The sequence below is a fragment of the Cervus elaphus genome, chromosome 4 (assembly GCF_910594005.1).
Source record: "Cervus elaphus chromosome 4, mCerEla1.1, whole genome shotgun sequence".
NCBI classification, from domain to species: domain Eukaryota; kingdom Metazoa; phylum Chordata; class Mammalia; order Artiodactyla; family Cervidae; genus Cervus; species Cervus elaphus.
In genome coordinates this window covers 27,005,636-27,017,832 of record NC_057818.1, presented here as the reverse complement: position 1 = coordinate 27,017,832, position 12,197 = coordinate 27,005,636, and the positions used below count along the sequence as shown (strand labels likewise).

General features: G+C 45.3%; 1 protein-coding gene across 1 annotated transcript in view; it reads left to right on the top strand.

Annotated features, from left to right (window-relative positions):
* Nucleotides 1–2,419, top strand: part of CNGB1 (cyclic nucleotide gated channel subunit beta 1) — a 74,170-nt gene extending 71,751 nt beyond the window's left edge. Inside the window, exon 32 of the mRNA XM_043897555.1 lies at nt 1,951–2,419. Coding sequence (XP_043753490.1) covers nt 1,951–2,412 — 462 coding nt within the window. The 3' untranslated portion in view covers nt 2,413–2,419. The remainder of the gene's footprint in view (nt 1–1,950) is intronic.
* Nucleotides 2,420–12,197: the final 9,778 nt, after the last annotated feature.

Sequence of the window (12,197 nt, the reverse complement as noted above, 5' to 3'; positions counted from 1 at the left end):
AGACCATAGCAAAAATCAACAAAGCTGAAAGTTGGTTTTTTGAAAAGGTAAATAAAATTGACAAACCGTTAGCCAGACTCATCAACAAACAAAGGGAGAAGAACCACATCAACAAAATTAGAAATGAAAATGGAGAGATCACAACAGACAACTCTGAAATACAAAGGATCATAAGAGACTACTACCAGCAGCTCTATGCCAATAAAATGGACAACTTGGAAGAAATGGACAAATTCTCAGACTGAGGAGAGATGTGACTGTCTGGCTCACAAACTGTTAAGGGCAAGGTTGAGCTGGTTTTTAAACTTGGGCTCTTAGGTGCTGGCTGGTGTGTGGAGCTGAGTAAACGGGCGCTCTGATAGTGTTCTCAGCACAGTGAAAGGTTTTATCTGAAATGGATCAGCAATTTGTTGCTTCTAAGTGTTAGCTCTTCACCCAGGCAGCTTGAAGATGTGCATTCAATTTGCATACAGGTGCTCATAAAAGGCAGTTTTAGAACAACCCGGGCAGAAGGGCGGAGTGCAAGGAACTCTTAAACAGCAGCCTAAAGACACAGGTCCAAACCCTGGCTCTGTCACCCTGTGTCCTGGGGAAGCTCCTCCAGGACATCCTGGGACCCAGGTTACTCCTGGCTGTCCCACGGGGTGGCAGAGATGAAGCAGGATATCTTGGATACTTGTATAAAAGCATGTTCAACAAGGTGAAACATTTGATCAACCTTCCCATGATCCTTCTGGCTCCGTTCACAGCAGGATGCTTCAAGAAGATCCCACGAGGGGCCCCACGAGGCATCCTGCCCTGGAAGTGTGTTGTCAGGGTTTGAGGGTGGTGAGGTGAAACAGGCATTCCAAAACATGCAGAAACAGCAAGACGGGGAGCTGCAGGTCCCAGAACTGCCTTGCTATCCAGGAGCTTCTTGGGTAACCCCACCTTTACCCAGTTCCCTTCCTCCAGCACCCTCTGACTTGAGTACACTTCAGGGGCTCGCTAGTCTCCATAATAAGCACACTGACTGCTCTCATGTGAAACTCCCTAAGAACCACCGGGCCTTCTCCTCTGGGGGCTGTTCCCTCCCCAGCTTCCTCCCACTCCCAGATGGGGTCAGACAGCAGGAGGGGCCATGGGTATCCACAAAGGCTTGGATTTTCACCCACTTCCCTAATTATACCCATAGGAACCTGGGTCCCTAGAACCCCGCAGGGTGGAGACTGGACGTACCCACCAAGTCCACAAACACAGGGGCTCAGTTCAGCCCAACGCCAGTGGCGCCCAGCCCATTCTTCCCTGGGGGTCTCAACCTGAGAGACCCTCCGAGAAATGGGCAGGCCACAACTGCTTCTGCTCTCACAGCCTTTACCTTATATTTATTTATCTCTTGCTCTCTCTCTCTCTTGTTTTTTTTGACTGCACCCTCTGGTTTGTGGGATCTTAGTTCCCCGACCAGGAATTGAACTCAGCCCTGGCAAGGGAAGTGCAGAGTGCTGACCATTGGACCACCAGGGAATTCTCAGCCTTTACCTTATTTGCTTAGAGTTTTTCTCATACTCCAGCGAACACACATCCAGGCTAGCTGGGCGGGGCAGGCCGGCTAAGCTTTGCAGAGGCCTTGGCGGCGGTACCTCCTGGTCACAGCCTCTCTCTCCTCCCTCATTTCAGTGCGGGGCCCTGCCGTTGAACCCACATTCTCACTCAGGCTTCCAGCCCTACAGCTCCACAGACACCTAAATATCCCAAAGACCTTCACCAAACCCTACCCAGACTTTGAATCCTTAAACTTCCCCACAATATATGTTTCTACCAAATAAGCCTGACGCAGCGCCGTCCAATGTTACAACTGTTAGATTTCACCTGCAGGGTGCCATCGTCCTCTCAGGGGTCCGAGGATGAGGAAAGTGTCCGAGACCCCTCCAAGACCCCTCTGCCTCACTAGTCACTCTTTCTGGATTCCAGGCCAAGAGCTCGGAAGATGCCGCCCTGGGACAGACGGGATCGGCCGCCCCAGAACAGCACCCGGCTCCAGAGCCGCCGGCCCCAGAGGCTCCAGCCCCAGAGGCCCCCGCCCCACAGCCGCCGGCCCCAGAGCCCCTGGCCCCAGAGGCCCCCGCCCCACAGCCGCCGGCCCCAGAGCCCCCGGCCCCAGAGCCCCCGGCCCCAGAGGCCCCTGCCCCAGAGGCCCCGGCCCCGCGCTCTCCACCACCTGCCTCCCAGGAGAGGCTGGATGGAGACGAGGAGGCCGCGGCGCGGCCAGAGGAGCACTCGGTGCGGATCCGCGTGAGCCCGGGCCCGGATCCCAGCGAACAGATCCCGTTGGTGGAGATCCCTGAGGAGCAGGAGGAGAAGGAGAAAAAGGAGGAGGAGACAGAAGAAAAGGAAGACGGGGAGGAGGCGAGGAAGGAGAAGGAGGAGGAGTGAGCGGCAGTTATGCGCTACCCACGCCCCCAGCCCCCGCAGGTGCGCGCTCCCCACCACCCGGCGCCCCGCCTCGCGGCCCCGCCCCCCCCGTCCCCCCTGCACCCCGCACCCTCCGCTCCCAAAGGCCAAGACGCTGGTCCGCGGTGGTGGCCTCAAGTGCTCGGCCGGTGGTCCTGATCTGACATCAGTTTCTCCATCTCCCGGGGCTGGTCTTGAAATTAACAGACTTCATAGTGTCTGTGCCGGGTGAGTTCCCACCGTCACTAGAGAACCCTGCCTCCTCTGCACCTGTAATTATATTTAAGAACAAAATACTTTTCTGTAGGGCTTCAATACATGGGAAGCCTTGTTGGAGAAACAAAGCGTTGTTGAATGTTTGGATTTTCCCCTTAGGAATTTGTCTTCCCCTCATTTCAAGAACAGAAAACATTTCTGGCAGAAGTGGGAGACAGCTCTGCTGTTCCTTTGACAAGTGGAGATTGCACGCGCATCTGATGGTGGTCTGGTGCTGTCTCTGCTGGGCAGTCACATGAGGAACACCGTGCTCCTTAGGGCAGTTAGTACTTACCTTCCGCAGACTATATCCCACTGTGCCCAGTGATGCTGTTTTCTTAGAATAGATATGATGGAAATGGTTTACTGGCAAGAAGCTCTGAGTGTTTCTGAGCATCCACTCTGCCAGTTAGCTAATCCTCTTCATCAGGGATTAACCCATTACTTGTTTTTGACACCCTTGCTGTAGAGATGATGATGTGTGCTAAGTCACTTCAGTTGTGTCTGACTCTTTGCGACCCCGTGGACCACAGCCTGCCAGGTTTCTCTGTCTGTGGGATTCTCCAGGCAAGAATACTGGAGTGGGTTACCATGCCCTCCTCCCAGGGATCATCTTTCCGACCCAGGGATCAAACCCAAGTCGTTTATGTCTCCTGCATTGGCACATAGGTTCTTTACCACTAGCGCCACCTGGGAAGCCCTCAGAGATAATGGTAGCAATTTCCACTAAGCCTAGAAGGTAGAGTCTCGTGACTAACACCACTGAAATTTCTGGGCTTTCTCCAGAACAAGTCATGTTGCTTTTATAATGAAAAAAGGAAAAAGAGTCATTCAGTCAAATGAATATTTATTGAGAGGATTATATTTGCATACCACATGGCTCTTTGGGGGGTGTGGGTGATTATAAACAAAACTAGTATCGGGCCATTTGTTCCCATCAGCAACAATGAATACAGAAGACCTGGCATTCCAATAGGTCCTGCCCATTTCATATAAAATTACAGAAACCTGGTGAACTACAGAAGGGGCCTTTGAAGGCTGGCAAAGTTGTGTTCTTAATCCATTCAAATGAAAGCAGAGCATTCATTTCCCCTGTGAAGAGTAAACAGTATGGGAATTCCCAGACTGGCCTAAGTATTGCTAAACCCCAGGGTAACAAACAGATTTGCCTAGTCCCTGTTGTATCATGTGATCTTAGTAATCATTCTATTGAATATAGTGATGAGCAGTGTTATTAACTGACCTTTCAAAAAACTTTTATTTTTAAAGGTAATAACCTATTTGCTAAGTCACTTCAGTCGTGTCCAACTCCCTGTGACCCCATGGACTGTAGCCCACCAGGCTCCTCTGTCCATGGGATTCCCCAGGCAAGAATACTGGAGTGGATTGCCATGCCTTCCTCCAAGGGATTTTCCCAACCCAGGGATCGAACCCATGTCTCATTATGTTTCCTGCATTGGAAGGCAGGTTCTTTACCACTAGAGCTACCTGGGAAGCCAATAACATATTTACATATGTACCAAGGATAGTTATTAAAAATTCTCCCTCCTACCCCAGATTTCCAACTGCCTTGGTCCCCTTCCTGGAAGCAACCATGATGATCAGTTTCTTGTTTATTCTTTCAGAGATATTTTTAAGCTTGCACAAGGAAATTTGTAAATTCACTCTGATTTCCTTCCTTCCCTCCCTACCCCCCTCCAAATGGTAACAGACTAGAGCTGCTGTTATTTTTCACTTGATTTATTTTGGAGATTGTTTCCTATCAGAACATAAAGGGCTTGCTTATTTTTTCTGGACTGCAATCTAGCCCATTGTATGGATGTACCGTAACACTTAGGGGCTTCCCCTGTGACTCAGCAGTCAAGAATCCGCCTGAAATGCAGGTGAGGAGGAGACGCAGGTTTGATCCCTGGATTGGGAAGTTCCCCTGGAGGAGGGCATGGCAACCCACTGCAGTATTCTTGCCTGGAGAATCCCATGGACTGAAGAGCCTGGCGGGCTACAATCCATGGGGTTGCAAAGAGTCGGACATGACTGAAGAGGTACACGCACTGTAACGCTTAACCTCTCTCCCATTAATGGCCATTTGCATTGTTTCCAGTCATATGCTGTTAAAAGTAATGCTGCAGTTAAAAATACTGTACAGATATCATTTCACTGGTAAATACTTTTTAAATTGGAGAAGTCTGGAGGCTTGGGCTAATTTTTTCTTTACCATCCCCATTCCTCTTTATCATATTTGGACTATATATTCTATGACCCAAGCATAGAGAATGCATCCATCTTAGCAAGTATTTCAGATATATCAATCAGCTTATTGCCTTTCAGTAGATGGCAAAAAGTTTCAAAGACACTTTCACTGTGATCTTCTACTTACTAAGGAATCTTTGTTATATAAATGTACTTATTCTTTTAGATATCATCCCTTGAGTATATACTGCTTATTATATAAAGCGAGAGATTTTTGAGGTTTCCAAGAATTGTCCTGGAAAGAAAATTGATTTTGAAATGAGATCAGCAGTGTCTTAATTTCACTGAGAAATCTCATAAAACTTGATACTTTCACAAACTTTGGATATTAGATAAATTGAGTTTGAGGCTGACCTTATTCTCCAAATAGAATGAGATGGGCTGATTGCCAAGATATGGATGATACAGATCAGGAATACTATTATTCTGCAGCTGAAACAGGACTTCTACTTATATGTGTTGTCTCTACTAATTTAAAATGTTTCAACATTTCCTGCATTTTGGTAGAAAATGAACATCAAGTTATTTTTTTAACTGCATAAATATTTTAAATAAAATGAAAACCAAGAAGCTGTTTGCAGTTTCATTATCCAAATGTATTCGGCTCCCTGGAATATTTTCATTCATTTTCTTAGTAAACATGAATACTGTGTTTGCACTCTGGCTTTTATCCTATTATAATGCATTTTAATTAAAAGTATTTAGACAAATGTTCCTGGCTTGTGGATTCATTTCAGAAACTGACCAAGTATGACAGACATTTTTATGAGAAAAATGAAGTTTATTTTCCAGCTCAGTCTCCCTAGTTGATCTCCTGTGGCCATCCTTGGGGCTATAATCCATCCTGTATTTCTGTTGCTGGACTGATATCCCTTATGAAACCGCCCCTAGTAGTTAGAGTCCCTCAGAAACAGCCCTTTTATGTCCAGTCTTACACAGCCCACTCCTTACAATTTCCCCAACCTCATTAGATGTGTTCTAATGCTGACACTTCAGAGAGCTGACACGCATGAATTCTGGATTTACACTGCCTAGCTTCCAATCCCGGCTTGACCGTGTACCTCTCTGAGCCCCAGTAACCTCATGGAGATAATACATTGCACTGCACAGGGCCACTGAGACGATCAAATAATAAACTGGCATGGTCAAGTCTGCATGGGCACAAGAAATAAAGCCGAAGTGCCACCCCGCCCCCCTTGCCCAGCCACAGTTGGAATAGATTAGAAGCCCGCTCAGAACTCTGTATTCTCTGAATTCTGCCACTGCCTGTGATTATTACACATGCCGAAGGGGCATGATCACCTCTTTCTTTGCTCTTTAACTAATAGTTTGTACAACAGCCTGGATATATGTGAATTATAACAATACCAAGCACAGCTTTGCCCACCATCCCTGAATATCTTTAACCCAATCTCTTACATAAACAGACCCAACCAAGGCTGATTCTCTTGGGATGGTCTCTCCGTTCTGGGCTACACCCAGGGCAGGCCTCATGGGTACATGACCCATGCGGTCACACGTGGACCTGTGCTTGTCACCATGTTTAAATTCTTAATAATTTGTAAACCAGAGGGCTCACATTTTTATTTGTACTGGGCTCCACAAATTATGTAGGCTGTCCTGCCATCTGAAAAGACCAGTGGAGAGGGAGGTAGAGCTGTGTCTCTTCTGTACTCAGCTTCCTGCTTCTTCTTCCTGCTTCCCTTTCAAAAGCTTACCTTTCAGTCATGTTTCCTGACTCAAGCAGGATGACCCAGACTAGGCCCATTGACTCTTACCTGGGAATCTGAATCTTGAGGGCTATTGCCCCATCCTCCTTGCTAGCAGAATCCTGATTTAGTTTTGGGCAGCAACATGCCCAGCCCCAGGGGATGAAGCCCCCAGTGTAAGCCAATCATTGCTCTTCAGACCCCTTATGCCAGACACTCACTCTCCCAGCTCTCCCTGCGGCTGGAGGTGCTCATTGGACCCAAACCTAACCAATGAGTATACAGGGAAGGATGATGGGCGGGCGCCCTAATAAAGGAACCCCACCCTGTGCTTTGGTCCCTCTTTCTTCCTTGCAATGCCGATCAGTTCAGTTCAGAAAATTCTGAAAGAGATGGGAATACCAGGCCACCTTACCTGCCTCTTAAGAAATCTGTATGCAGATCAGGAAGCAACAGTTAGAACTGGGCATGGAACAACAGACTGGTTCCAAATAGGAAAATGAGTACATCAAGGCTGTATATTGTCACCATGCTTATTTAACTTATATGCAGAGTACATCATGAGAAATGCTGAACTGGATGAAGCACAAGCTGGAATCAAGATTGCTGGGAGAAATATCAGTAACCTCAGATAAGCAGATGACACCACCCTTATGGCAGAAAGTGAAGAACTAAAGAGCCTCTTGATGAAAGTGAAAGGAGAGTGAAAAAGTTGGCTTAAATCTCAATATCCAGAAAACAAAGATCATGGCATCCAGCCCCATAAATTCATGGCAAATAGATGGAGAAACAGTGGAAACGTGGCAGACTTAATTTTTTGGGCTCCAAAATCATGCACATGGTGACTGCAGCCATGAAATAAAAAGACTCTTACTCCTTGGAAGAAAAGTTGTGAGCAACCTAGACAACATATTAAAAAGCAGAGACATTACTTTGCCAACAAAGATCCGTCTAGTCAAGGCTATAGGTTTTCCAGTAGTCATGTATGGATGTAAGAGTTGGACTATAAAGAAAACTGAGTGCCAAAGAATTAATTGATCCTTTTGAACTGTGGTGTTGGAGAAGACTCTTGAGAGTCCCTTGGACTGCAAGGAGATCCATTCTAAAGGAAATCAGTCCTGAATGTTCATTGGAAGGACTGATGTTGAAGCTGAAACTCCCAATACTTTGGGCACCTGATGCGAAGAGCTGACTCATTTGAAAAGACCCTGATGTTTGGAAAGATTGAAGGAAGGAGGAGAAGGGGATGACAGAGGATGAGATGGTTGGATGGCATCACTAACTCGATGGACATGAGTTTGAGTAAACTCCGGGAGTTGGTGATGGACAGGGAGGCCTGGCGTGCTGCAGTCCATGGGGTCCCAAAGAGTCGGACACGACTGAGTGACTGAACTGAACTGAACTGAACCCCATGCTTTGGTCCCTCTTTCTTCCTTGCAGTGCTGATGGGGAGAATCTATTTGGAGATGCAACAGACATCTTGTGACTGAAGAGTCCAAGAATAAGAAGAATCAGAGGTGCAAACTGTGACATGCTGGTGTTGCCAGATCAACTCTGAAATCACTTATCTCTAGAATACTTGTTATATGAGATCATGACATACCTTTGTTATTTAAGTTGTGATCTCTGTTACCAGAAGTTGAAAGCATCCTGATAGAGGAGCAATGGAATGGAGGGAGAAAGAGAGAAAACAGGAGCAGATGTATCACAACTTCGGTACTATGACCTCACCAATCATTTACTCCCATTGCTGAGATTCCTTCCCCACCCCCCCAACCAGTTTTATTGAGAAATAATTGACAACATGACTGTATAAGTGTAAGGAATGATAATTAGATCTACATATATTTTTAAGTGATCACCACAATAAGTTCAGCTAACATGCATTTTCTCATGTAGATACAATTTAAAAAAGAGGAAATTCGGATTTACTCTCTTAACTTTCCTATGTATCATACAATAGTGTTAGTCCTAGTCATTGCATTGTACATTACGTCCCTAGTACCTGTTTATTTTATAACTGGATGTTTGTACTTTTTTGACCACTTACCTCCAATTTCACACCCCTCCCCACCCAATTCTGCCTCTGGTAACTACAAATCTGATCTCTTTCTTTCAAGAGGTTTGTTTTCTTATCTGTTTTTTGAGATTTCATGTGTAAGTGAGAGCTTACAGTATTTGTCTTTCTCTGACATTTCATTTCGCATAATGCCTTCAGAGGCCACCTGTGTTGTGGTCGGATTTCCTTGTTTTTTTATGGTTGAATAATATTCCACAGTATTATATGGAATATATATATCATATTTATCACACAATTTTTTAAATTAAAAGATACTTTATTGCTAAAAAGTCAAAACAATTGCAAACCATCAAAGGTCATTGATCACAAATTACCATAATAAATATAATAATAAAAGTTTGAAATATTGCAAGGATTACCAGAATGTAACAGAGACATGAAGTGAGCAAATGTAGCTGGAAAACAGTGCTGATAGATTTGCTTGATGAAGGGTCACCACAAAACCTCAATTTGTGTATAGCACAAGTTTTTATCCATTCATCCATTGATGGATACTTAAGATTGTTCAGGTTCTTATTACTCCCTGGTGTGGTCTTCAGCTTTTCCTGAGTGACAAGAGCTACCTTGGCGTATTTTGAATACATTTATCTTTGGTTTAGGAACTTGCCACGTGGCGCTAGTGGTAAGGAATCCGCCTGCAGGAGACACAAGAGATGCAGCTTCGACCTCTGAGTTGGGAAGATCCCCTGGAGGAGGAAATGGCAACCCGCTCCAGTATTCTTGCCTGGAGAATCCCATGGATAGAAGAGCCTAGCGGGCTACAGTCCATAGGGTCACACAGAGTTGAACACAACTGAAGCAACTTAGCATGCATGCACAGGTAACTCAGTGGTAAAGAATCTGCTTGCCAAGCAGAAGACAGTTCAATCCCTGGGTTGGGAAGATCCCCTGGAGAAGAAAATGGCAACCCACTCTTATATTCTTGCTTGGAATATCCCATACAGAGGAGCCTGGCGAGCTACAGTCCATGGGGTCACAAAAAGTTGGACATGAGTTAACTAAAACAACAACAAATAATAATAAGTACTTGGCTCCCACTTATTCCAGGCCTCCCCTCTGGCCAGGGATCAGCAGTCCTACACTTGTAGTTGGACATGCCACAGGTAAGGCATTTTTCTGTGCTTTGAAAAAAAAAAAGGAAGGAGGTCATTATCCCCCTCCCTTCCTGAAACTCTCCTTGGAAAACTTAAGTGGGCTTGAAACTTAACTCCAACCATTTTGTATATAAAAAGTCTTTCCTAGAGCTAGATAGCCCTTAGTGTCTGCTTCTACTGTCTAATACAGTCTCCAAGTTTTGGGACTTCTCCATTTTGAAGTAAATACCTGAGGAGAAGGCCCTGGTGTCTTCTGACACCTAGGGGCTGAACTTTGGTGTCTGGGTCCAACTAGAGCTCTTTGGCCTCTCCCTGAGATAAGAAGAACTTGATCATCCTTTCAGAGGAGGGCAATTAACTAGACAAATGGCTACAGATCTAATTATCCTGGTATGTGAAGAGTCTCAGGAGTCAGGGCTTTTCCTGGAGCCCTGAGAAATTCAGAGTAGCTTTATCTCCCTTGGGCTTCCCTGGTGGCTCAGAGGTTAAAGCGTCTGCTTGCAACGTGGGGGACCTGGGTTCAATCCCTGGATCGGGAAGATCCCCTGCAGAAGGAAATGGCAACCCACTCCAGTATTCTTGCCTGGAGAATCCCATGGACGGAGGAGCCTGGTGGGCTACAGTCCACAGGGTGGAGAAGAGCCAGACACGACTGAGCGACTTCACTTCACTTCACTTATTTCCCTACGCGTGTGTGTGTGTGTGTGCTAGGTCACTTCGGTTGTGTCCGACTCTTCGTGACCCCATGGACTATAGTCTGCCAGGCTCCTCTGTCCCTGAGATTCTCCAGGCAAGAGTACTGGAGTGGGCTGCCAGGCCCTCCTCCAGGGGATCTTCCTGATCCAGAGATCGAACCCAAATCTCTTTTATCTCCTACAGCGGCAGGCAAGTTCTTTACCACTGAGCCATCAGGGAAGCCCCCATAGTCTCTATAAAAACGTGCATGTGGACTGGGGTAGTCAAGCCCACCTTTCACACCTCCAGATTCCTGAAACTCAAAGTGTTTCGCTCCTTTAAGAAAGGGAAAAAAGAACTTGAAGGGTTCCCAGACAGTCCAAATGAATAATTCCTATCCTACTGAAAGCTTCCATGTTATCAGCCTAAAGTATGTGAAAGGTTTTAAAATCAGATTGACCTGAATTCCATGGAGGATACTATATTAAATGATTTGGAGGCAAATTTGTAAAACAAACAACTAGGAAACAACCCACTAGGAAAGAAAGTTGCCAGGAAGGAGTAAGAGCTGCAAAAGTTTGTACCCAAAAGTAACACTTGGCATTCCATCAGAATCTAAATTTACTTAAAAGAACAGGCTGAGGATGTTGTTTTGTTCAGTGCTAAGTCATGTTTAACTCTTTGCAACCCCATGGACTGCAGCACACCAGGCTCCCCTGTCCTTCACCATCTCCTGGAATTTGCTCAGAATTATGTCCGTTGAGTCAGTGGTGCCATCCAACCATCTCATCCTCTGCCACTCCCTTCTCCTTCTGCCTTCAATCTTTCCCAGCATCAGGGTCTTTTCCAATGAGTGGGCTCTTTGCATCATGTAGTCAAAGTATTGGAGCTTCAGCTTCAGCATCAGTCCTTCCAATGAATATTCAGGGTTGATTTCCTTTAGGATGGACTGGTTTGATCTCCTTACAGTCCAAGGGACTCTCAAGAGTCTTCTCCATCACCACAGTTCAATACTATGTTAAATGACTGGGCAAACTTGAAAACAAAACAAAAACAAAACAGCACTCACCAGGAAAGAAAGTGACCAGGAAGCAGTAAGAGCCACAAAAGTTTGTACTAAAAATAGTACTTTGTATTCTATCAGAATCTAAATTTACTTAAAAGGATAGACCTGAGGATGTAGGTAGATCCTTTTTAATATTACTCCTTTGGATCACTACATGATGACTGTGGAAAAGAAATTTTTGAAGACTAAAAAAGGAGATTAGAAACTTTGCATGATTCAGATTTGAGTTATTCATTTCAGTCTAGGGTAGTTCTTCCAGATATGAGTAATAGCCCTGAAAACAAGAAACTGAAATAAATAATAATGCTTGTTGAATCAGCATTTCTCAGACGTGGTTAGAAGGAAGTCTAAGGGCACCACCCCTCACACACCTTTAATGGCAGAACCCTAACAATATCTGCATGAGACTGCCAATATGAAAAAAAAAAGGGGGTATTTCTCTTAATTTGTCGGCTAATGATATGATGTTGAATGACACAACTAACAAACCACCGGAAGCAATGTATTACTTGGAGATTTGGAGTTGTTCTACTCAGGGATTTCTTGTTACTATTGAAGAACATCAAACAGAAGAGACAATTTACTCTTTTGGAAAAAGAGAACAAAATAAGGAAGTGGTCAGCTATAGAAAATGTATG